This window comes from Rattus norvegicus, chromosome 1 (assembly GCF_036323735.1).
Source record: "Rattus norvegicus strain BN/NHsdMcwi chromosome 1, GRCr8, whole genome shotgun sequence".
In the NCBI taxonomy this organism is placed as follows: Eukaryota; Metazoa; Chordata; class Mammalia; order Rodentia; family Muridae; genus Rattus; species Rattus norvegicus.
The window spans coordinates 162,631,723-162,658,680 of record NC_086019.1 but is presented as its reverse complement, the minus strand read 5'-3'; the positions used below and the strand labels follow the sequence as shown (position 1 = coordinate 162,658,680).

Genomic DNA, 26,958 nt, shown 5'->3' with positions numbered 1-26,958 from the left:
TAGAGAGTTCTTTGTTTACAAGAAAGAAAAATTGCTGGGGTTGAAAGAGATTAAGTGCTTATAATTTTTTTAATAAGAAAGATTCAAAAATGGCTTCCTCTCAAAATAATTTCCCAAGGTCAGGTTCACATAGTCTTTGTGTATTATGTCTCTTGGTTTGGTTTGGTTTGGTTTGGTTTGGTTTGGTTTGGTTTGGTTTGGTTTGGTTTTAAGAAAAAGGGTCTCTCTAAGTAGTTTAGGAACCCAAGACCTTCCTGCTTCAGCTCCCACACACACCTTCATACCTAGCTCTGGGGCAGGAGTTTTATGTATGTATGAACTCATGCAGGAAGCAAAGGACTCTACATGAGACTGAATACTCAGATTTCTTTTCAGGTACCCTGCCTGGCAGCACTCAGTAGGTCTATATTTCAGCCCTAGCTAATACCTATGTAGATGTCCCTTAGGCACTGTACTTTTAAATGCTTTCTGGTTTTCTGAAGGAAAATGAAACTGTTATGCATTAAGATCCACACATGCAGTTTACAGAACCTTGGGACAGGGGTCAGGGTTGGGGACCATGCTATATCTCATTCAGCTGGTGGGAAGTCAGTGTTTCCTCCTATGGTGGTTTCTAGGGTTTTCATCAATTACCACAAACTTGAAGACTTAAAACAACAAAAATATACTCTCTCATGGACGACTGAAGTCCGAAATCAAGGTGTCAGTAGGGCCACACACCTTTCTTTCCCATTGCTAAGCTTCTAGACATTTCCTGGCTATAGCTGTGTAAGGTCACATGACCTCTCCTGCCTTTCCCTTATAAGCACACCTGCTGGATTTAAGACCCACCTGGATCATCAACGATGATCTCATCCCTAGATCTTTTAATATTCTGCGACCCCTTTTCCAAATAAGGTCACATTCACAGGTTCTGGGAATTAGGATCTGGACCGACTTTTGACAGACCACCACTCCACCCTGTGTCCTTTACATGTTCCCCATTTCTGACTGGCCATCTGTACCCAAGACTTTTAGAATTTTGAGTGGCTATAGCAAGATCAAGCATGCATCCGTGTCACTCCCTGCTGCCAGAAGCCATGCAGAACAGACCCAGTGCTGTGTGTCTGAAAGTGCTGACTCCCCACCCCAAGATGAACACCCCTGTTTCCACCATCCTTGCCCTCAGTTGGCTGACATTCTCCTGATCAGTCATCCTGGGTGTGCCTCTCTGAAGGACACAGAGCAAGGGAGAATACTGCATTTATCCATGAAGACCAAGAAATGAGGTCATGTCTCTTCCACTTACTAAACGGGTGACCCAGGCATCAGTTTCTTTGAAATAATAGTGACACTGTTGCAAAGTCTAGTCATCCCCAGGTTTAGCCTCTCTGCTAATCCCACCAGGTTCACATTAGCATTGGGGAACCCTGTCACAAATCTGCCCTCATTGAAATGGCTCTCTATAATGAGCTCCAAGTCATTTTCACACCTGATCTGTTTCTTTAATTCAGAAAATATTTGTTGAGTGTCCATTAGTAAAGGCAATAGAAGAGCAAAATCAAACCTGATTCTGAGCTGGACCCAGGATATGGTTCACACCTATAATCTTAATTTTCAGGAGGCGGAAGCCAGGAGGATTGCCTCAATTTTGAGGCCAGCCTGACCTACATAGTAAGTTTTAGATCAATTGCAAAAACCCCAAAAGACTCAGTGAATATTCTGAGAGCTAGCTGTTACTAAGGGAAACATTAGTATGCTGAACTGTATACTAAGAGAAACAGGGACTAACCAAATATTCACCCAATACGTGCAAAACTACAAACTGAGGTGACTGAGAAAGGAAGTGGTACGGGTTGTCTAGGCTGATGTGGCCATCCAGCATGATGAGACCAGGCATAAGAGACCAAGGTCGGCTCCTGTACCAAAGGCCACCTCCACAGGTCTGCAAGGCACTGACCTTGAATGAACCTCTTCCACAGGTTTACAGGGTACTGGCCCTGGGTGGACCTCTTCCACGCACACTGTGTTCACTGCTTCCTGCTTCTGTGATATTCACTATGTACAGTAGGTGCAATCCTAATAGAACTCGGAAATTATTTTTAAGTTGAAAAATAGCAAGGTTGGCTATTTAGTTATATATCGTGTTAATAATTCATATCGAATATATTAATAGTAACTGTGTTTCATATTTGTTTATTAAGTAGTACCCTTTCCTTCCTGCTTTTTGTTTCTTTCATTTTTTTGTTTACTTGGTTGGTTGGTTTTGTTTGTTTTTAGACAAGCTTTGCTATGTTGCCCATGCTGATCTTGAACTTGCAGAACTCCTAGGCACTGGGATTCACAGGCATGTACCACCACACTGGCTGTAGTACTCTCGAGTAATAAGACTTTTAAGACTTTTTCTGGGGTTGGGGATTTAGCTCAGTGGTAGAGCACTTGCCTAGCAAGCGCAAGGCCCTGGGTTTGGTCCCCAGCTCCGAAAAAAAGAAAGAAAAAAAAAGACTTTTTCTGGCTGTATGTGAGTAGCCGAGTCCTTCTGTCTTTGATTCCCATCTTAGGTCCTGATGTCATTGGGTTTTACTCTTTGCAGTGGGTCCCACCTCCCCAGCTAGCCTAGGAGGTCTATAAACCCGCGTGCCTCTGCAACAGGAGATGAATGTGAAAGTTATAAACAGTGTTCAACTTGAAGTGACCCATTAAGAATGTGGAAGGAGAATGAGATGTGAACTCTGTCCTGATCCCTGGTCTGTTTTAGCCCTGTCCCGCTCCAACCTTTGTCTCTAATCACTCTCTGGTTTTGTTTTAATGTTACACAGATACCTTGTGGCTCTTTCCACAAAATCCCAGAGCAGTCATAATAAAGTCAAATGTTGTGAAATCCAGTTTTCACAAATGTAGAGGTTTGGTTTTCAACATGGGCTGATCTCAGTTTTACTCTTATGGTGTATGGGGTTTCTGAATTTATAACTTGAAAGTGGAGATGACTTTGAATTGGGGGAACTGTTCAGAGTCTATGTGTGGCAGCTCACAGAACAGCCCTGCAGCAGGCAGCTTTTGGACTCCAGCAGATTCTTCCAAACAGCCTCATTGTTAGGTCACCCAGGCCATGTGAGTGTGAATGGTCCTAGTACCATGAAAACAACTCCTCCCTGGTGTTGCAATGCTTGTTAGCCCTCCGTACTGGGGATGCACCACACAGCGTAGCTCATGCTTTATTGTCCCAGTTAAAGACAAAGTCCTGTGTTCTTGATGGGTGTCTAAGACGTTTGGTTTCCTTTAGTAAATTTTTAGTTCATGACCTTGCTCACTCCCCAATGCCTATAAATTTTACAGCACATCAGATTTACCTTTTGGATACTATGAAACCCATAGCTCTTGAGAATGTAATAGAAAGCTTTAAAATTGTACTTCCTTTTTTATTTTACTTGAAAACACTGCACTCTCTGGGCTTTCTTTATTAAAATGCATGTTTTTTCTTCAGTCATTTGTGACAATCAAAATGGTTCGTAATTATTCCTCACCATTCATTTCGCTGTGGTTATGTTGTTCTTGAGAATAATTCTACTTTGCACAACCACTGTTTCATGACCCTAGGTTGTGGTTGATATTTTTTCTTTTAATTAATGTATATTCATGGCAAATCATGGTAGGCTTCCGTTTCTTTCAAATATATCATTAGCTTTAACCATCGTTCACTCTCCCCACCCTTCCTTCCCTCGGGCATCCCTCCTGTCACACTCTCCTTCCTTCCCATAGACTGCTTTCTGCTTTTATGTCATTCTTCATGGACAGACACACAGATGTTTTGATATAGCCATAAAAATGTCTAGGACTCACAGTTAAGAGAGGATGAAATATTTGTCTTTTCTGTGTCTGGCTTATTTCGTTTGATACAGTAATTTCCATTCTTAGTCATTCTCCTATAAGTGGCATAATTTCGTTGTTCTTTATGGATGCCTAGTGTCCCGTTGTGTGTATACACCATAGTTTTGTATTCTCTCATCTGTTGACCTAGGCTGATCCCGGCACGCAGCTGCTGTGGGTAGTGCTGCTGTGGGCATGGATATAGAGGCAGTCTGTGGTGTGCTCACTTAGGTTGGTCAGGAATATACCCAGAATGGTAGTTGATGTTTTGGGTTTGTGACCGTGTTTTGGGTTTGTGACTAAGTGTAGACTTCGTTCCTTAGTGGCTAGAGCATTTTGCATTCCTATCAGCAATGTAAAAAGTGGGCTAATAAACAGGACTCTCCAAAGATGATTTACAAATGGCTGATGGACATGTAAAACAATGCCAACACCCTTTACCATCAGAGAAATACAAATTCAGAGCCCCTGAGATTCCCCACTCCAGTTGGCATGGTGGCACTAAGAAAGAACAACCAAAAGTGCTGGTGAGATCTTTCTGTAGAGAAGTCTGTTTCAGGTTATTTCTCTGATGCTTGATCTTGAGAAACAAAACAAAACAAAAAAGTTAAACAGCTGTAAATGTGCACTGACTTCTTCCTATGCTTGAGGGAGGAAAGGGGCCACACGAGAGAAATCTATCCCCTAACATACCAGCTCATTTTAAAGGAATCCCGAACTCGTGCCATGTTGCATCAGTGAGGCAGGCAGGTCACAAGATTAGGTTATTCTGGAAAGCTCTGTGGCACAAATACATCTCTGTGCAGGCATCACATCCAAATAGCTGTGCGTGCAGAAGGATGGATTTTAGATTAATTTTGGCTCAGATTTGGCATTAATTTTGACCAGCCATCTTAAGAGAAAGTCTTATATATTGCTTTTAAGTCTTAATTTTTCCCCTTAATCTGTCTTTGCCGACAAGTTGAAGTGTCAAGTCCAAGGCATTAGAAAGAATATGGAGGCTCTTTGTCATAGGCTGACAAGATTCAAAAACACGGACTGCACTCCTTGGAACTGCAGGTCCTGGTGTATGCGTCCTGCTGTATGTTCAGTTTCTCTGTGGGAAGATGGCAGCTGTTGTCTCTTATGCAGATATTAGTAGATACAGTGACCATAACCAAGTCTACGGTGGTTACCTCTAATCACGATATATTTGTGCTGTGTCTAAGTCTGTATCTGTCACCAGTGTGGAGATCATTTTACCCTGTCATTGAGAAATTCTCGTCTTTGCCTTTCTTAGGTTTCCACTGTATCCAAAGGGAGGGGAGAAGCTGCAGTTTGATTATGGTGTCTACCTTCTGAACAAGAACATAGCACAGGTAAGTGACTCTTCTTGTTCCTCTTACTCAATTGTTACCTTCTGTCTTCATAATTAGTTACTGCAGCCAACCCTTTACTTTAGCCATTTATAGGGCCGGTGCAGTTTGTTGGCCATAGCCTTACTCTGTGACATTAAAATGAGTTTGGAGAAGCAATGGACATGCTCTAGAATCCATCTCTGCCTCTAAGCAGCCTTCCTGAGCTTCCTGGTAGGCTGGGCTTGAGCGTGTGGTCTGAATAAGTCTCTTGGCTCTACAGCTTCATTGGTAATGGCTTTCTTCTCTCAGACCACTTCTGGGGCCTCATTTTGTATTATTGTTTATGGAATAAAAGTTTAGTGCTTTTGGCAAGTCCATAATGGTCTCCTCACCTCATTATCCAGGGCCAACGGCAAAGGCCAAGCGTTTGTTCCTTCCAGCCCTTCTTGGATGCCTGTGGTCCTTTCAGCATCCCATCAGTTAGCATCTCATATGGACAGTGTTTCCCATGGACCATAGAAAGAGGAGCAGATGCCTGGGTTTGTGCTTTCCTGAGAGCAGCCCATAGCGTTTCTTTAGTGCAGTTGGCTCTGCTTCAGAAGTTGGACAGTCCATGGAGGTTTTAGCGGCAGAGGACGGCTTTGGTGCTCTCCTTTCCTTTGGAGATCCATCCAATCGCAGCATCACATAGTGGAATAGCACAGTTTGCTATTCCTTAAAGACACAGTCAGATGTATCCTCCACCTTTTGATTTTATGGAAGTAATACGTTTGTGGCTTTTACGAGCCTTGGTTGTCTTTTCCCCATATGAATCGGAAGGTTCCTCAGACCTGGAATTATCCCTCCATATGGCATTATCATTACTTTCTTCCCCTTAGACCTCAGTTTAATGCCAGTTTTTGTTTTTGTTTTGTTTTTTGAAATGTGGTTTTTATGAAAATTGTTAGCCTTTTTGGAAATTGGATCATGTTTCCAGTTTCCCTTACTGCATTAACCACTTGTTTCCTAATCAAAGCTACACATGCTCAGGACACACCAGTGCAGCCTCACCTAGGGTGAGCACCCAGCCACCCACACAGACTCTGCCCATCACTCCCCTTCTCTTGTGCCCCTTCCCCTACAACTGATGCTATCCCTCCCTCTGTTTCTGGCAGATAAGTATTTTTGTCAAAGAAGCAGGACTTTAATGTCAAGACTAGCTCACACACCTCTGTCAAAGCTGTGTCAATCCCTAGAAAAGACTGGCCATTTCCCAAAAATTCTAGACTAAGACCACACTAAGAAAACCGAAGTAATTTAGTAAGTTAAGTGGATGTGACAGCATGTCCAGGGGACTCAGCTGTGGCAGAGAGGGAGCACAGCTTGACTAGGACTGAAAATGGCTTTGTTTAGAACTCCTTTCAGCCTGAGTTCAGAGGTTCTTCTCTCCTGCCCCATTGGCTGAATCTTGTTCTGTGCATATCGGCACCAGATTTGGAAGCTTCCAGGGGCACCCTGCCCTGCTGCAGTGCCTGGATCTCCTCATTAATGCACACCAAACTCAAGCTGCAAACTCAAGAGTGCGTGCACATAGACATGTCCTGCTCCCAACAGAAATGGGAAGATGGCATAGAGAGATGCAAGGCCAAGTGGACGCTGCTGCCTGTATGTCGTGGGAAACTCAGCCAGGGCTCTGCAGCAGCTCACAGGTGGAGCACGTAGGAGCATTGCTCAAGTAGCATCTTAACCAACCAACCGAAGGCCACAACGTGCTCAACTGATGTTCTCATCTGCATAGGAAGCAGCCTGCCGTAGTAATTGTATGTGCTGTGTAGTCTTTGCAGGGGAGGGCAATCGCGTATTTACTCTGTCCATAGGATACAAGTGGCTAGCTCTCTGGTGTCATTTTCTGTTTCTTCAAAACACACTTCCATAAATTTGAGAGCTTGTTCAGGAAGCCACTTTTGAGCTCATAATAGAAACTTGTAGCAAATCTATGACCCCCAAGAAGCTTTGGGAAAGCTCCTTTGTGTTTTGACCTTACCAGCACCACTCTTCTGTGTTCCTATTTATAATAGTTATTAATACCTGTCACTCATAAGCCAGCCTTACAGCAGCAAGATGTGTGCAGCTTTGGAAGGCTTCTCTCTGATATACTAATGCCTGCTGTCAAAGCGGAGTCTCAGTGAGTCTCGTTTACACCCCATCTCTAGAGATGTGAACTTTCGTTCCAGCAGCCCCGCCCCCGTGATTTACAAGCCACACTAGTGGGGGTAGATGAAAGCACTGGCATGTGTTAAAGTGCCAGAGAAAAGGGAGTGAAGTCATTTAGTGCCGTGTCCATAACTTGGTTGTGGATTTGAATAGTCAATAGGACCTTTCATCACAACCAGAAGTAGTAGTAAAATCACTTTTCTGGTGGAGGAAATGACAGAACTTAGTAATATTTGTTACTTCAGGGTTTGGGATCAATCCAGCCAGTGCTTTGAAAGCACAGGCTTAGGAAGACAGGCCTTCAAGCAGAACTCCTAAAGTATCATGAGAAGAGCAGAGAGCTAGCCAACCCGTTTGCCCTCTGAATACCTCTGCAGTCTGAGGGGCTGTGGGTGCTGGGCCAGGCATGAGAGTGAGTCAGCCCAGCACAGTGCTTGTTGTCAGCAGCAGTGTCTGCTCCTAATGTCTGTTCAGAGCCAGCCCCTCAGCAGGTGAGAGCCTCTACAGTTGGGAAGCAGGTAATGCTAGGCCTGTCAGACTCAGGCATAAATACGGCTTTGTAGCTCATGCCTGTAATCCGAACACTAGGAGACTGAGACAGGAGGATTGCTGTGAACTTAAGGCTAGTTTGGACTACAAAGTAAGCCACCTTGAGCTAGAGGGAAGTCTCAAAATCAAACAATAACACCAACAACAAAAATCCAAGATACTTCTTTTTTTATTGGATGTTTTATGTTTACATTTCAAATGTTATCCCCTTTTGTAGGTTTAGGTACGATCCCGGTGTCCGCTCTGCCACAGGCTCAGACACTCTAAGGAAGCAGGACTCGGGAAGTTTGACCACACTTACCCCACACCGGGGCATAGGGAGACTGTCTGTGGGAGATTAAATGGTGGCTCTGTAGGTGAAGGCCTTCTCTGTGGCTCCCCACGGCAGATCCCAAAGAAAGGAGACAGTCAGTGATTTTAAGGTGTTTATTGTCATGGTGGAAAGTGGATGAGTAAAACCGTTCCCACTTCTTAGGGTGGACCTGAGATTAAATACCTTTTGCAAGGAAGAATGTCTGGGAAGGAAACTCCATTGATTAAGCCTCCAGGCCTTTTAGGTACCTCATTATAATGGAGATCTGTGGTCATGTCCTCTACCTGTGAAGGGGCATGGGGCATTGCCCTTATGTGACTGTGGGCCACAAATCTATGGAAGGCTGCAGCTAGTGATGGACCTGGTTTCCTAGGAGTCAGGAAACCGTCCCTTTCAGGGTCACCAGTGTTTTCAAGCCTCTACCAACCAGGAACCAGGGTGCCTTTCACTGTCCCATACCCTTTCCCCCTCTCTCATCCTCCCTCCCACATCCCCGCTACTTCTATGAGGATGCTCCCACTCACCCACTCCCACCTCAATATCCTGACATTCCCCTACACTGGGGCATCGAGCTTTCACAGGACCAAGGGCTTCTCCTCCTATTGATGCCAGACATGCCATCCCCTGCAATATATGCAGCTGGAGCCATGGGTCCCCCCCCCCCCCATGTGTACTCTTTGATTGGTGGTTTAGTCCCTGGGAGCTCTGGAGGGTCTGCTTGTTGATATTGTTGTTCTTCCTATGGGGTTGCAAACCCCTTTGTCTTCAGATCGTATAAATCTTTCCCCAAAAATATTTATAAACACAGTATACTTAGTATTGATTTTTAAAGTGAGGTTTTCTATGGCTGGGGATATAGCTCAGCTGATAGAACCCATGCCTACGAAGCTTCAAGGCCCTGGATTTAATGTCCAGTGCTACCAAGAAATAAGGATTCCCACTTCATTAGACTTGTAGTTGAATGGGGAAAGGCATACAGTAAATAAAAGCATTTGGATTATAGTAAGTGAAGTGCTAAAGGTTAACTATGATAATGCAAAATAAAAAGTTTCTAAAAAAGCCTTTCTGAGGAAGTGTTTGTTGGGCTAAGGCAGTGATGACAGGAATCCAGCTGTTCAAGGATAAGCTCACCAAAAGTTGCCTAAGGCCATAGGAGCAGCAGGCACAAAGGCCCTGGGGTAGGAAAGGACTTGTTTGTTTTCTAGTAAAAGAAGGTGTGTGCAGAAGGAGCATTAACAGGACAGAGGGAAGTTCCAGCACCTCGCAGGGTCTTAGGGAGCACAGGGAAAACCTAATTCAGCCTAATTCTGAATCCCGGTGGAAGGAAGCTAGGGATGACTAGATTTGTTCATTCCTGTCACTTGCTGCCTATCTTGATTGTGTCCACATACTTCTGTTGAATGTGTCTCTCTCTTCTACTTCTCCACCACTTGTTCCTTCTAGAGGTGCCCTGGGTCTCTGGGTGTCTGAGGTCATCTCAGTAGTGCTGTGCCCCATCCATGCAATATGGAGCCAGGCAAGGGTCAGCTCAGGCATTGTCTGCCGACCTCGCTCAGTGGTCCCGTGAGAAGGGTTCTCTGTCTCTAGCTCACTCTCACTGAGTCCTCAGTCCAAGCAGGGTTCTCTAGTGTCCGGCTGGCTCCCACTCCTGGGAGCCACCGCAACCGCTACAGCCTCAGACTACCAACCTCATGGCTAATTCCATCTAAGCCCCCAGCACCAGGCTTGTGGTCACCCCAGGCTCGCTTTTTTCAGGAAATGTTAAGCTTCTCGGATGTTCACAGTCAACACTAGGCACAGATATACCCTGTCCTCTCTGCCGCCTGACACACACATGACACAGCAGCCACACCTACAATGCTTCTAGGAGCAGGGTCATCTTAAAGAAAAATGCTTGCTTTAATTTAACGTCATACTGATAATAGATTTCTGTTCTTTTTTATCTTTTATTCTGTTGTTTCTTTAAAATTTATTTCTATGTGTTTGTACAAGTATGCCATGTGTGCTCAGATTTGGACAAGCATTGAGCTTCAGTCCCCCCAGAACTGGAGTTGCAGGCTGTTGTGAGCTGCCTGATGCAGGTGCTGGGAACTGAACCCAGGACCTCGATAAGAGCAGCAAATGCCAAATCTCTAGCACCTCTTTAGGTTTTTAATGAATTAATAATTAAAGTCTATTTTGATTCTCATTTCCAATAAGACAGATATTAACTTATACGTGACCCATATAAACTGGAGTCCTAACTGATTTTATAATTATAAAGGACCTGTGAGACCTAGACAACATAGCTACCCGAACTTCCTACGAAAGCTCATGCTAATTATAACCAAGATGTGTGTCAGCCCCTAGATGTCAAACTTTGTATGAGACCAGACCTACTGGTGTGGGCTCGGGCACTGCAGCACAGCACAGGGCCAAGAGTCAGCAGCTCTCCGTGAGCTCACCACCATGGCTTTGGCTTCTCTAACACAGACCCTCGTCTCTCATCCCCAGAAGCTGAGAGGCTGAGGACCTAATGCTCTGTGGATATACTTTACAAATAGCACTGATGCCCTACGTTCAGGTGACTGTAAGGACTTTGGTATGATTTCAGTCTGATAGCCCATTTCATACCTGCGTGCTTTCCAGATCTGGCATTAAAGATATGGATCTGCCTGCGCTAATCTCTGATGTTTCCCAAACCTGTCACATTGACAAAGAGTCCAGATTAAGTATTCACACGAGTTTGGTGAATATTATTCCTTTTTTAAAATGTAGGCCATTCTGTGACTTCCATATAGACTTTAATTTCTGTGCCAAGATGTAACTAAAACAATTAAAAGCTGAGGACTGTGGCTGGAGAGATGGCTCAGTGGTTAAGAGCACTAACTGCTTTTCCAGAGGTCCTGAGTTCAAATCCCTGCAACCACATGGTGGCTCACAACCATCTGTAATGGGATCTGATGCCCTCTTCTGGTGTGTCTGAAGACAGCAGTGTACTCGGATATATAAAATTAAAAAAAAAAAAAAACAAAAAACAAAAAACTGAGGACCGGTGCTCACTACAGCATCACATGTTCTAGAGCTCAGGGCTTCCTCTTACTCTGCCCCTACATATTATTTTAAGACTTTACAGAAAGTGAAAATACCTTCTCCTTTTAAATAAGTCATGGCCTATGAGGACATGCACCACACCCGGTCATTCTCTAACACTCACTGTCCCTGGCACCCAACATACATGGCTGCTGAGAGGGATCATTGCCTGCCTGTCAGCCACTTAAATCCACACATGCTTCCCCAATCTACATGACACGGGGAGAGCATGCATTGTGTTTTATAATTCTTAGGAGCACACATTCCAAAGACTGTTTTTTCTTCACTAGTACCGGGGATTGAACATGGAGCCTCACAAGTGCTTTCTGAGCACACCGCCATGAGCTGCAGCCCTAGCGCTCCAAGGACATTTTCATAGTCAAAATGCTCCACCATGCTGCCAACAAAAATTTGGCAATAATATAGTGAAAGTTCATATTTAAAATTCTTAAAAAGACTTTACTGAGATGTAATTGACACGCCTTATAATTCACCCACTTAAAGTATATGTGCAGTAGCTTTGTGTGTTGACGGAGACGCCTGTTCATGTGCACATGGAGGCCAGAAGTCGGTGCTGGGTGTTCTCCATTGCTCTCCCCCTTGGTTTTTTGAGACAGAGTCTCTCACTGGTCCTGAAAGAGCTCACTGTTTCTTTAGGCTGGCTGGTCAATAAGCCCCAAGGATCCCCTGGCTCTGCCTCCCCTAAACACTGAGGTGACAGGCACACACAGTTGTTTATTATTATATTGTTGCTGTGAACATCTTATATAAGTTTTTATTGGCACATATTTTCATTATCCTCAAGTATATATCTAGCGGGAGAATTGCTAAGCCGTATAATTGTGTTTGGTCTTTTCCTCTCCTTCCTTCCTTCCCTCCCTCCTCCCTTCCTTCCTTCCTTCCTTCCTTCCTTCCTTCCTTCCTTCCTTCCTTCCTTCCTTCCCACTGTGCTCAGAATCAAGCCCAGGGACTAATACATGCTAAGTAAGCACCCTACTACTGAGTTATGTCTCCCTACGTTAGATGTTTTGAATAATCATCAGACATTTTTTGATGGCTACACCGTTTTACATTCCTGCCAACACTGCACCAGGTTTCTAATTTCCCTGCATGTCTGCTAACACTTGCTATTTTCTGTTCTTTTTTATTTTTAAACCGGGGGCTTTCTGTGTAGCCTTGGCTGGAATTCACCCTGTAGACCAGGCTGACCTCATATTTTCTGTCTTTTTTAGTATAGCCTTCCCACTAGCTATGGGATGATTTTCACAGTATAATTTGATGAGAGTTTTTCTACTGGCTAGGGTGTCCGGGATCATCTCGGGTCCATACCCATTGTTTGTATATCCTCGTTGGAGAGGTGCCTATGCAGACCTTTGCTGATTTTTTAAGTTGGGTTATTTGTCTTTATTATTGAATTGGAAGAGAACTTGGTATATTTTAGACAAAGGTCCCTTTGAAGATAAATTATTAGGAGGTAGCCATTCAGCTTGTTTATCTAATGACTCTTATTTGGTTGACCGCTGTGAGTGTTGGTGTTGTTCTCCAATTTGACCATTGCGTAAGCTGGACGTCTGCGGACAGAGCCCTTTGTACTCAGTCACAGAGCCATTAGGTGAGCGCGGCATGGAGAGCCTGCCATCTTGCTTTGAGAGCAAGGACTGTGCTTGCTACCTTCTTCCTAGCTGACAGCCACGGACATTTACACAGCCAGGTGGTGGAGGTGTACTCCTTCCACTCTAGCCCTGGGGGGCAGAGGCCTTTCCCTTTTTGTGTGTTTGGGAGCTCAGGTGTAAATGTAGCATCTTGCTCGGCTTAGCATCTGTAACATCCTTCCTCGACCCTCTCACACTGGCCTTACTCTGTGAAGTTGGCTTTTCAAAGCCCCACATCAGTGACATCCGCTGGGGGAAGCTATGCAAAGAATGCCTCTCAACTGAGAGGATCTAGTGCTTGGTTCAGAGATAGGATTCCTAACTCTATTTTTTTGTGATTGATTGAGCCTTATGAAATGAATTATGAACCATATGAAAAATGAATTTGGTCTGATTTTAGTTGGCATCAAGCTGACCAGCATAACTTAAACATAAGGTATTTGAAGAAATAAACTCCAAAAGAATGATATATCTGAACTCTGGTACTCATTAAAGAAGAACATTTTAAAATTTATAAGCTTGAGTTTCCAATGATAATAAAATTAGTTTCTTATTAATGTAAATTTAGTACATAAACAGCCAAAAATTAGATTAAAATTAACTAATTCAGAGGCAGCAGAGCTGAATGGTTAAGCACTTAGCTGGCATAGTAGTCCACCCTACAATTCCAGCACCCACAAGGCTGAGACAGGAGGATAGAGATTTATAGAGTCTTATAAAGCAGTGCTTTATAAGGCCGTGTAGCTTGCGGCTTATAGAATAACAGCTTAGAATTGGTAATTGTCATGCTACTGGCACTCGCCCTGAGCAGTCCGACACAGTGTGCCTGCCTTTTAAAATATGGAGACATGGCTCATGTCTGTATAGATGAGACTGGCCTCAAGCTCCTTCCTGAGCTTCCTGCCTCAGCTCCTGGGCGCTCAGAGCACACAGTTAAGCTAGATACAATTTTAGATAAGTAGTTTTAGGTCGTGCAGTCTGTTGTCCTTTCTGCTGTTTTTCCATTTAGCTGTATTGTGGACGCAGTTTCTGTTGGTAAGTAGAGCTATGGAAAGGTTGTCCTGTAATGTGCATATAACATAGTTCCCTCAACAGCTTCTTTATTGGTAGACATTTAGGTCATTTCTAGTGTTACTTTATTCTTCCACTGAATTATTTGCATATGTGCTAGACTAAATATCTAGGCCAGGCATGGTAACGCAGACCTTAATGCCAACACTCGGGAATCTTAAGGCAGGATGATCTCTCTAAGTTCAAGGCCAGCCTGGGTTATAAGTTCCTGTCTTAAGAAGAGGAGGAGGAAGAGGAAGAAGAGGAGGAGGGGGAAGAAGGAAAGGAAAAGAAAAGAAAGAAGAAAGAAAATAATAAATAATACTTTTTTTTAAAAAAAGGTTATATCCAGGCTATTTGGAGTCCCCAAAATGTTGTTCTGAATTAATACCTATGCCTTGTAAATTACTCGTGGAATCTGCTGACAATTGACTTATGCCAGCCTGTGTTTACCCTCTTCCCCACCAGCAGCCCAGGTGAGCGTCCTCGCTGCCTGCAGTATGGCAGCCTCCTCCAGCAGGAGGCTGAAGCCACTCCCCTCACTTCCTGGAGATGGCTCTAGGATTCTCCTTAAAAACCTTGAGCAGTATGTTTTCTATTCACTATAATAGGCTATATAATATTTTTAACTCGTGAGCAATTAAGTCAGGCTGTTTGGGACTAAATCTAAAATTTGATGTGAAGGAGGCTGAGGCAAGAGAGTTGTGAACTTGAGGCTAGCCTGGGCTACATAATGACTGACAGTTACCTCGGGAAAAAAAATGGTATACACTAAAGCAAAAGCTACAAAATGCCTCGTTCTACTTATGGAAATGAAAACATGAGTGGAGATAGGCACTGGAGGGATCAAGCAGGCAGATTAGACTCTGCGAGTTACACTCAGCATAGAAGTCAGAAATAACTGGCTTGAGTACACCGTGATACATGTATGAGTATATGCAAAATTGGCTTTAATTTCTTTAAATTAAAACTGAGGCCTACTGACTTTTTTTTTTTTGACATTCTTAAATTGGTAGAAATGCTTGTTAGTGACAGGGAACTGGGGTACAGGGTTCCTTCTGCAGGGCTCACCACTGTGTGATTTCTAGCATCAGGGGACAGGTGTGCCAAGACATGCAGAAGTCCACCCACTTCAAAGAGCTTCCCTTTGCTCCCTAGGATTCATTAATTCATAACAGAATTGAAAAGATAAATGTATTTTTTTTCTGCCTTCTGAAGTATAGCACTATACCCTGGACCGGCTTGACTTGGCAATATATGTGGCCAGGAACACAAATGTCACTCACTGGTCAATGTTGTGACTTTGACTGGCCCTCATATCAGCAAATTCTCTCCAAGCCTTGAGTCCCATGTTTTTATGTGACAGGGCTTATAGCCTCCAGTGTGCCATGGAGTGGTTTTGGCTTTAGGACTAAATCTAAAATTTGATTTTAAAACTAAAGTTCTCTATCTTTGTCCCACTGTGTTCAATTTTACAAGTGACAGTCCTCTCTTGTTGCCAGGGTGCCCTGCAAGGCAGCCTAGGGCCTCAAGCCCTCAAGGTGACACAAATGAGTCTCAGTGTCTCTGAAATAAATGTTCTTCATTCCCTCTGTGAGTGCTGTTTTGCTCCCTGATTTTGGAGCACATACACAATTTAGCATGCATGCACGCGTGCGTGTACACGTACACACACACACACACACAGGAGCATACACATATACAGACACAAAATAAAAATAGGTAACTCTTTAATTTTTTAAATGTATATGGATATTTTGCCTGCATGTTTACCCGTACAACACAAGCATACAGTGAGTGCCAGAAGAGAGTGTCAGATCCCCTGCAATTGGAGTTACAGACAGTTGTGAGACGCCATGTCGTTGCTGGGAATTGAACCAATATTGTTGGGCTAAACAACCACTGTTCTTAACTGCTAAGACATCTCTCCATGATGGTATAGGAAAATGATCATTTAGAAACATAATCTAGGTGGCTGAAAAATGTAGCTTACCGCTCATGAAGCGTTGATGTCATTGCTAGCACAGAGTAAGCTGGCACGCTCTAGCAAGTCTGTAATCCCGAGGTGGAGCCAGGAGAATCAGAAGTTCAGGTAACTTCTTGGCTAACATAGTAAGTTTGAGTCCCACCTGGAATACATGAAACCCTGTCTCAAAAAGAATAATAATAATTTGGCTCTGTCCAGGGAAGTTGAACATCTGTACATGTGAGTGTTTATAGTAGCAATAGTCATTTAAGCCAAAGACTAAAGACAGACTGAAATCTATCAGTAATGTGTCCATCACTAATCGTGGCATGTTTGCGTATGGTATACTGTGCCACCACAAAACCACGCAGTGACGAGGACGTTGACTGCCCAGTGGCAAAGCACACAGGATGGTGCTAAGATTGCTGCAGTGTTCAGTTCAGATCCAGACGGATCAGCAGTGCTGTTTAGGAATGAGGCTGGATTACCAGAGGGGAAGGGAAAGAGTTAACACAAAAAGGGGTTCCTGGGACCCTTTGGGACCCAGTGACTTCTTCCTGTAGACTGAGTCGTGCTGCACAGTGTTTACCTTATCTTGATCCTTTAAACTGTATGTCGTATGTTATATGCTTGTCTGTGTACAGCAATGTAAGGGTGTGTGCAGCACTGTGTCGGCTGAATACTTGTCTGGTCTGAGGATGCCATGGGCCATGGTAAAGGCATGGTTTTATTATCATGTACCCCAGAGGAAAAATAATTCAGAAGTAGAGCACTTCATTATCTTAGCATTACAAGCAAGTATGGCTGCTTTCATTGGTTGCAATAGCATATTTGTAGGCAGAGTAGGCTTTATATGTGTATTCTATAGACCTAATTGCCTGTGGTACTTATGTGTATTAGTGTGGAAGCAGGCCTGGACTAATTTTTGGTGGAAAAGAAATTTTAAAGTGACTGAAGCAAATCTGTGTGGTGTATTTCTGGTGTTCTATACTATGGAGGGGTATGCTGGCCACGGCATCTGGGAACATCTGAGAGTATGTGATAGAGCAGGCTGTCCACAGATGAGCAGACTGGGTTTTAGACAGATGTCTTTCCAGCATTCCGACAAATGTGTGGGATTTCCCAAAATCCTGGTGGTAAATGAGTCTGTGGGCATTTGCTCCTCACAGGTCAATCCCCGTGCTCAGCACTGAAATCAAAGCTAATTACAAGAGAGTGGGAGAGCCTGCCTCTGTGCCAGTCACATACTAATTGCGGTGGTCACTCTATCCAAAGACGGCTGAACTCTGACCGCTAAGCTAACCACAAGAAGGAAATTACTTTGTATAGCTAAGCCAAAAAAATTTTTTTTTGGATTTCATATGTAATGTCACTTAGGATTCTTCTAGAAGGCTTGTGAAGCCTTGCTTTCTTTTAATATGCCCTCATAATGACAAGGTCCCCTGAGAATGAAATCATCCAAGCGGAATGTGCCTGTGTCTTAACTCTGATAAACATCACTTCATGGTATTTTGGAGATTAAAAGAGACTAAAACATGTAAATGTTGCTTTCAGATTATTCCAACCAAGGAAGCCCATGTCCCAGCAGTCAGAATAGCTTAGTCCCAGCCAGGGCTGGGCCATGGGCATCCCACATTGGCAGGACTGCCTTAGGTCACTGCTCTGTCTTGTGTGTTGACTTGGAGCTTGTGATGTTCTGGAATGTAATTGCTTTGTCTCTGAGGCACATTTATGTGTCCCTCTGCCCCTTGCCCTAATTCATCATCTGCTTTATAGTAATTCCACTCAGACAAGACCGCCAGGCCCCACTGGAGGATGTGAGGTGCTGTGAGTGGATGCATGTTCTAATCAGTGACATTAGTTTATATCTCCTTATTAAGATGCCCATTACATCCATACCAGAAGAGATAACACGCACACTAATGCACTTTCCGTCATCCATTGGGGCTTTGTTATTTATTTCCATAAAGGCGGCAGTAATAACCAAGTATAAGAGGCTAAGAGGACATAGGCTTTTAGTCACGGTCTAAGACATTTAGTGAGATGTTACTGTGAGCAGCAGAGACATCATTGTTATGTTGTCGTTTTGATCCTTTACCCCTTCCTAAAGCACAGCCATTATGATACACCTCATTTTATTTATCTTAAAAGTTAATTCATATCTTTTGTATAATTGTTTTACAAACAAAATGTATTGTCCTAGTTTCTCTATACTTTGTATCTTGCTTTTCTGATTTTAAACTGAAGCATAGAATATACACTGAGGTTTGTGTACTTGGACATCGAAGCCAGAAAGCACTCATTGAATGTACTAGTCTAGGTTCTGGGTATTGGCAGAGTGATACAAAAGTTTCTTCTTAGGAAAAACAGTGCAGAGGCTGCAGGGATGGCTCAGTGGTTAAGAGCACTTGTTCTTGCAGAGGACCCAGTTTCAGGTCCCAGCACCCACATGACAGCTCACAGCCATCTGTAAGTCCAGTTCCAAGAGATCCAACAGCTTCTTCTGGCCTCTGTGAATACCATGTATGTGTGTATTGCATAGACATCCATGCAGGCAAACACTTATATACATAAAATAAAAAGTAATAAATTATTTTTTAAAAAAGAAAACGAGAGAAGAAAATAGTCTAGAGGCTAGGGAGTCTGGTTCCGGATGCTCACCGCTCTCAAAGAGGACTTGAGTTTGGTTTCTGGCACCCACATCAGTGAGGCTCATGAATGCCTGTTAACTCCAGCCCCAGGGGATCCATGTACGATTACATTTTCCCTACTGCATCAGTTTTACCACAGTAGCTGTTCAGGCAATGTCTTTGGGTTTTATTATCATCTCCTTTTGAGCCTCTTGACTCCATTGTGACTCGTTTGAGGAACCCATCAGGGACTGCATTCTGTGCCATGCACACCTGTCTATTTCACTTTTGACTTTGCTTTGCAGAGCTATGCACACAGCTCTTCATACAGGAAGCCACAGCTCTGCAAACCTGCTAGCTCGTGCCCTTCTCTCTCCCTTCCAGCACATTACACATTCCCTCAGGCTTTGAATCCCTGTCCCTGCATGTTATCCCAGGTGCAGGAGAATTGGGCCGTGTGCAGAGAGCCTTTTGAATTTGCACTTTGTATCAGGATTCCCTACTGTGAAGTGCTGCACAGGCTCACTGTAGGGCAACTGCCCGTTGCTGTTCTCTTGCTAAGTCATTCCACAAGTCAATACTAGCATTCACTTTCACTGACTGTATCAAGTCACATCAGATTCCAGGAGTGGAGTACACATCAAAACAGCTTATTGGAGCAGAGTGTTAAAGGTGGGAAAGTCTAATGGATGTCGGATGTCTACAGAGGAGATCAGGAAAGCTGAGGGCAAGTTAGGAAGAATTTGGGCCTTGATCAACCCTGAGAAAGATCCATCCAAATTCACAGAAGCCCTCAAGTTCAGCTGCCCGTGGAGGACGTCGTCCATGTAGCACAGGCCTTATTGAGCATCTCTGCCAAGCAATCATTGGCTGAGGCACTGGAGCGCCGTGCAGATCCCGAGCGTTAGCTGGACCATCAGCCAATTGCACACTCTGCAATAGGTGTGAGGGATGTACAGCATGGCTCCCATGCTCATGCTCGCCTGTACACAGCACAGAAGCCCTCTGAACCTCAGTTCAGAACAGTAATACAACCAACACAGGGTCGTTGTATATACAAAATAGGGTATATATCAATGAGGTATTAAATGAAGTATATAAATGTAAATCATTAGAACATAGTCATAATAAATATTAGTTCCATCTGTACCCACTTTCCACTAGCCTGTGGTTACTGTTAGCTAGCCAAGAGCCTGCCTTTCTCACTACACAGCATCGAGGCAAGAGTGGTTCTGAGGCGGCCAGTGTGATCTGCAGGGCAGTGTGTGTCTGCAGTCTGATTAGGAACTTACTCCAGATGTAAATCGGCGTGTCAGCAGACGCTGCTCAGCTCAGGAGCTGCTCTTTCTCCCCATGACGATGTTTTCAGTGAAGGAGGCGTTCGCTTGTTGATGCTTCATCACAAGCCCCTTGTTTGCTGTCAGTGGTACTTCGAGAGTGAGTGCTGGTCCAGCTTAGGTAATTACACAAAAGCAGAACCAGATCATAACATTTTTCAAAAACAAGCTTTTCTTTTTCACGGTCTGTGGGGTTCCTGACTGGTGTTCTGCCTGCCTGCCTGCCTGCAGGTTGAAACCCTCCATTCAGTGCATCAGCCAGTCATGTCACTGGTGAGGAAACTGGTGCCCTTGTCATCCTTCAGCACCAGGGCCTGATCCTCTCAGTCAGCATTCTGTCACGGTCTTCAAGCCCATTTCTGGGTCTATTCACTTTGCAACCCATTTCTCAGCACTTGATGAGCTCTTGCTACATGTCAGAGACCATGCCTGGCAATGGCCTTGCGCCCTTCAGTTCTGCCCAGCCACATCCACTCTGCATGGGTGTTCCAGCCTGGCTTAAGTAATGCAGAAGCAACATCTCGCCTGGTTATGGATTTGTGAAGAGATCGTGACCTCTTACTGCTACTGTCTAAGATAGGTTGAATTATGAGTGCCCTCCTTAGATCTACAAGCCTACATGCTTTTAGCTCTTTTCACTACATATTCCATAAATACTGATATCACATCCATAACAGTACCCCTGCCCCACAATGGGTTTTGGAATTTCCCATGGTTCTTCACTTCTGTGACTTTCTTCCCTGGAATGGCCTTGGGCAGGGAGCCGTGAATACAGGAAGCTGCTCAGGGCCGTCCCTGTGCAGGGATTTGAGGTACTGGCTATATTTTGTTTTTAATTGTCAGCATCCTTTCCTGTTTGAAATAAATTCAGTGGAGATTTGCTATGTTTTTTCTGTGTGTTCCCAGATCTATGCTAGCTTGTTAACATGATGTAGTAGACCAGGAATATCCAGTTTTGCTTTCATACTCTTAAAAACTAAAGTGCATGTTTCATAAAATTAAAGGGTCCCAAGAGCCAGTTAATATAAAACAATATTTTACCAAGGTCAGAAGTGATTTAAATATGAAAGATCATATTTTATCATAACCAGAACAGGCTTAACCAAATCTAGACAGACAAATTACTAGTTTAGAAATGATCTGAACTTACCAACCCCCACCCCCAGGAAAACAAAAAGAAGAGAAGCAGAAACCCACAAGCCTTGGAATATGGCACCAGGCGTGGTCTCAGGGATCCCCGGGCTGTGGCTCTGCAGCGTGATGGGAAAGGTTTTGTTTTCATTGTCACGCTGCGTGCTCTGTCATCTGAGTCCTCAGCATCAATGTTTATAGCAAGAACCTGCATCCCAGAGGGGCGGCCCAGTTTCTCATACCTTTTCATTGATGTAATTTGACTTGTTTTGGTTCCTTTCCTAGGGTCTAACATTTTTGTGAAGCCCTAACATATAAATTATTGGCTTGCATATCCCACGGCATCGGCTTCACTCGACGATGTGCTGTCTCTGCAGTTCCTTCATTTTCATGTGAGAGATTTATTTCTCCTCAGTGGGTCCTAACGTTTCTCCTTGTGCACACACTCTCTCACATACCCTCTGGCACGTATGCTTGTGACTGTGCCTGGTACACAGGAGTACCAGTGAGAAAGTCAAACATATTCTTGGCAAATTCCTCTGTAAGCTTCCTGGGAAATTTTCAGCTGACAGGGTTGGTTCTAAGACTGATGTGCTCACTCAGTAATGTGGTTTTAAAAAAAAAAAAAAAAAAAAAAAAGTCTGTTTTTGCTTTTTCTCCTTAGGGATTCTGTCTTATCAGGACCTTGCCTGCTTCATGTCCTCTGTGAAAGCTCGTAGACTCTTGCTAACCAATTGGTATTGCAAAAACCAATGTAAGCAAAGAAGGTCCTGTCATGGATAATAGACACGAAGCCTGAGTGTCAGACGTGGTCCTTCAGCCCTGTGGCCCCGGTACCAGGCAGGATTACCCCACATTACAGACGAACTCCTTAAACCTCAGGAAAATGAAATAACTTGCCAGGCTGTGCAGTTAAATGAGGCCCAGGATCCTTTCTCCAAAGATCTTTCTGTGTGTTATTTGATTTGGTCCTGAAGATTGACAGGGGTAATCTTCTGCTTTCACACTTCAGAGTGAGTAGATATGGTGGCATCTTTGCCTACTACAGTAGGCATGTTTCAGTCCTGGGCTATCCTCCAAATGAAATGGAACTTGACATTTGTCACCCCACGGCAGTGCCACTGTGGCTGTCCACCTGATGTTTTGTTTGTTGGTTTAGTTTGGTTTTTGTAAGAGATGCTTTTGTAAGAGGTCTTGGTAAGAGATGCTAGGTAGATTTCCAACTCAGATATTTTCCTGGGATACTAAGTGCCTTTTTATAAGGAGAAAAGGCAACCAGCAGCCTTGCAAATCTGTTCACATTTGTTCCTTGCTTAAAGCTAAGGGCCAGAGCTGGGTGGAATGGTACACACCTTTAATCCCAGCACTTGGGAGACAGAGCAAGCTCCAGGACTACACAGAGGAACCCTGTCTTAAGAGAGGGAGAGAGAACCATAGGTCAGTGTAAACTTCTCCCTAACCTTGTTGAAAACCCATCAGTCAATCAAATACATTAATATTCTTATATTTCTACTGTTGTTTTATATGTACCTCTTGCTAAACTAGTAACTTCCTTATGGCCTGAGTCTGAGTTATCCATGAACCTGGCACAGTACATAGCATGTACTAGGGAGTCAGGAAGTGTATTCTTGGAAAATGACTAAACCAGTACCTTTCTTACCAGGACTAAACACTAAAAACTCAACCTGAGAGGAGTAGCCGCCAAGAGAGGGGTGGCCTGCCTCTGTCTGATGAGAGCTTCTTACAGCTGTTCCTGGCTTGGCGTGTGTCTAGGAAGATAATACAGGACTTTCAGAAGTGGAGTGAGAGCAAGTGAGCATTATACAATAATTACAGATGGGGTTTTCAATTGTGAGGTTCACTATAGAGTAAGTTAGCTGGCTCTTTAAAGAACAGCTAATGTCTTTCTGTATAGATCTTTGTTCTTAACTTGTCAGGAATCCTCCTGTCATGAGGTTGATTGTATGGTAGAAGCAGAGTGGGAGAGAAGCTGGAGTCTGAGCACGTGATGTGCTGTGCAAGTCTCTCAAGGTCTTGGTGCTACTGCTGGACCTTTGTCTACAGATGTGCCTTATGGTCCTGCTCCATGGAAGAAAACGCTAGTGCTCATGTCAGGGCAGGAGAATGAGCGCACTTCTGGGGACATAACTATGGTTTTCAGCCAGTCTTCTGTTGTTAGTCCGATTGGACTGCCATTCTAAGAAGTACTGGGAAACAGGGAAAGGGTTCAGTGGGACCATGAGACCCAGAGTTTGGGTGCCCAGAATCCAAAAACAAAAAACAAAAAAACAAAAAAAACAGGCACAACAACATGAGTCTGTAAGCTGGTGTGTGGAGAGGAGGCAGAGGCAGAGGCAGAGGCAGAGGCAGAGGCAGAGGCAGATCCCTGGGCCAGCCTGCTCAGTAGCTCCAGGTTCAGTGAGAGACCCTGTCTCAAAAACAACAAGTAAAATGGAGAGTGACTAAGGAAGACAATCATCATCGACCTCTGGCTTCTGCTTATACATATGTATACACATGCATGACCATGTACACACACACACACACACACACACACACATACACACACACACATACATACACACATACACACACACACACATACATACACACATACACACACACACACACATACATACACACATACACACACACACACACACACACACAGGTTTCCACAAAGTACCTAGAGCCACCAACTCCTGGGGATTCTTGAGGGGTAGCTCAGATTGCCTCTCAGCTTGGTTTCAGATCCAGTGTTTTCAAGTCTGCTAAGTCAGTTACTGCTTGCAACATTTAGGTACTATTCTATCTCTTCTATCTGACTTTGTTATTTGCATTTAATAGTGTCCACATGACTCCATATTTGTACATATAACTTCCTCTTGGCAACTCTGCTAGTGGTGGTATAAGTGGCTCTTGTCAGATCAACTACCTGCAGATTAAACAATAAAAGTTAGGAATGAAAGTATAACAAAGGCACCAACAAAAGGCAGCAGAGAATAACCAGAAGTGGGCAGCTACTAGAGAGTATCTCCTTGAATGGGACATGGTGAGGGTCTTATTTAACAGGTTTTAGCCTGGGTACAAGCCCCTGTCTATAGTTGGTGGGCCACTGAAACTCTCCTGGATATTTCTGTTCTCTCAATCTTTATCTCAGAGAACAGATCTCTGGAGAGCACAGCCAGGGAAGTGAAGGGAGACATAGATAAGGAGAGAACTAGGAAAAGAGCCTCAGGTGCTAGGTAAGCTTCTGCCCAAATCCCTAACTGACTCACGAACACTATCCAGACCTGGAGAAGTCCCGTGCCCCCACCAGCACTTGAAGTTTGAGGTTAGCCAAGTTAATGGTCTGCTAAACAAAACTAAGGAGCCAGTGATTTCAAATTGTCTAGGATGTAACCCAAAAACAGGCAATTGTGAAGCATTCTCAAGAAAAAGCATTGAAGAACACCCCGGAGGTGTCCCAGGACTTGGAATTAGTAAACATGAATTTTGAAATGGCTCCTACACGTATGGTAAAGGATGTAAAAGAACAAACACTCCTTCTCTGGCTTGTGGATTTGGTTTGGTTTGGTCTTGGGGGTTTTGGTTTCTTCTTTTTCTTTTCCTTTTTTTTTTTTAAAATAGAAACCTTTACCCGGGCTGTTCTCAAGCTCGCCACAATCCCCTTGCCTCATCTTCCCAAGTGCTAAACTACAGGTGTAGGCTCAACAGAGCATCTATTTTAAAGAGGGCAAATTGAATTGGTCCTCCTTATGCATGGGTTCCACACTGACTGATTCAGAGATGCAGGTCAGAGGCATCTGCACTGAGCATGGCCTTTCCCCTCTACATCTGTTCACATAGTGTTCACATCGCCTTGGGTACTATAAGTCATAAGCAGTGGCTTAAATGCAGTGTCTATGGAAATGCACATAGGTTCTGTGCAGAGAATATGCTGCTTTGTAAAGGACGCTTGAGTACATCCAGCTTTGTTGGGGCAGAAAATCCTGGAACCAGTCCTTCACAGATAGGGAATAAGTGGCTAGGAAATGTCAGCAGAAACAGGAAACTATAAAGGAAAAAATACAGAAGACAGGAACACTGAGGGGGAAGCTTCTGTTGTTGTTGTTGTTGTTGTTGTTGTTGTTGTTGTTGTTGTTGTTGTTGTTTGAGACTGTTTCTCTATGTAGCCCTGGCTGTCCTTTGTAGCCCTCTGTAGACCAGGCTGACCTCAAACTTCGCCTGCTTCTTCCTCCCTGGTGCTGGGATTAAAGGCGTACAGCAACAACAACAAATTTGAAAATAGAAATCAAGCCTCTAGATAGGTTTAACGGTAAAATGGGAATTGCAAAGTCTTAAAAAAAATTTAAAAAACTGAAACTTAGGTTATTAGAGCCCCAGGGCTTGTGGGACAAGTGCTAAAAGGGCTGCCCTCTCTAGCTACAAGGAAGGGAGGTAAGAAACCCAATACAGTACAGGGGCTTGTGGAACATTGTGTATAACTAGAAAAAGAAAGACAGAATGTGCAGAAGAAACAAGTTACAGATAAGTGGTCAGAGCTGGCTGTGGTAGCAGAGAAACCCCAGCTACTCAGGGTCTGGGGCAGGAAGACCTTAAGTTCAAAGCCAGCCCTGGGACAAAGGAAGTTCCAGGCCAAACTAGGCAGCTTAGTGAGGCAGCTAAAATGGTAAAAGGTTCTGGGTTCAATTCTTAGTGCTACTCAACAGAAAGTGTGTGAGTATGAGTGTGTGTGTGTGTGCGTGTGTGTGTGTGTGTGTAATATATAATATACATAATACAGACTCAAACTCAGCAAATCCAGAGCGAAAATAACACAATCTATGCAGAAGAAAAGAGGCCGCAGCAGACATCTTCGGCGGTCATGTTAACCTGGCAGTCTCCCAAAAGCTCTGAAGTGGAGAGAAAAATCATATTTCAAAGTTACAAAAAATTACAGTGAATTTTTAAATTTTTTTCCTCTTTGTTTTAACCAAATTACCAAATTCGGCCTTACTTTATTGTGCTCAGCAGCAGAAAGAGATCCAAGCTAGTGAGTGACCATCCCGAGTCACTGGCCTACTCTCCCTGCCAGCCCTGTGTGAATCTGTACCACAGAGATCCCTAGCAGCAGTCTTTGCACTTCCTCGTAACAGGAAGCTGAGCAAAGTCGTCTTCATGGGCCAGATTTAGTCCCTCTGTGATGTTCAGCATAGTTCCCGTGAGTGACATTTTACTTTCACAGCAGAAGTAGGTAAGCCAGAGTCTGAATGTCCTCTTGGCTATTTATTAGACACTGTATACCTTTCCAACCTTCAGTACTGTCATCCCAAAGCAAGTGGAAGAAAGCCTTGATGCTTTCATGAGCTGTAGATTAGATGCAGTATAAAGGACATTGCAGAACACTTGGCTTGTGGAAAGCTGGTAGTTAATCATGTGAGTCGCCCCCACTGGTTCAGTCAGGAAAACCATCTCCATGTAAGGTTCGAACTGCTGTCTCAGCCAGTGTCTTAGCTTGAGCTGTCTTGAGCAAAGCATCACAGCTGAGTAGTTAAACCAGCAGCCTGTTTCCCAGGATGTGGTAGCTGGGTATCAGGTGAGGGCCCTTCTAGTTTGCAGGACCCTCTCTTTGTGTTGTCTCTCCTCCTTCTTCCACTGATCAACACTCACGACCTAATTCATCCTCAAGCCGCAGCTCCACACACCATCCCATTGTAGAGCAGGGTCCCATGAGGACATTCAGCCCGTAGCAGCCAGGGATAGAAGGGCCTGGGATCATCTTTGAGGCTGAAGGAATAGCATGCCATGGGTATACTGTGAAGAGTCAAAGGTGGAGGCTTATTCCAGGACTGACAGTGTTGCCTGGTGCCTGGTGTAGCCCTCAGGAAGGGACATGAAGG

At 44.0% G+C, this 26,958-nt stretch overlaps 1 protein-coding gene and 1 pseudogene across 4 annotated transcripts in view; one reads left to right on the top strand and one right to left on the bottom strand.

Annotated features, from left to right (window-relative positions):
- Positions 1-26,958, top strand: part of Uvrag (UV radiation resistance associated) — a 257,835-nt gene that overhangs the window by 195,668 nt on the left and 35,209 nt on the right. For all 4 annotated transcript variants that reach the window (XM_039113251.2, NM_001401542.1, XM_039113238.2 and 1 more), the window contains one exon: positions 5,126-5,204. In XM_039113251.2, coding sequence (XP_038969179.1) covers positions 5,126-5,204 — 79 coding nt within the window. The remainder of the gene's footprint in view (positions 1-5,125; positions 5,205-26,958) is intronic.
- On the bottom strand, positions 9,988-10,112 carry LOC120100452 (small nucleolar RNA SNORA17; annotated as a pseudogene).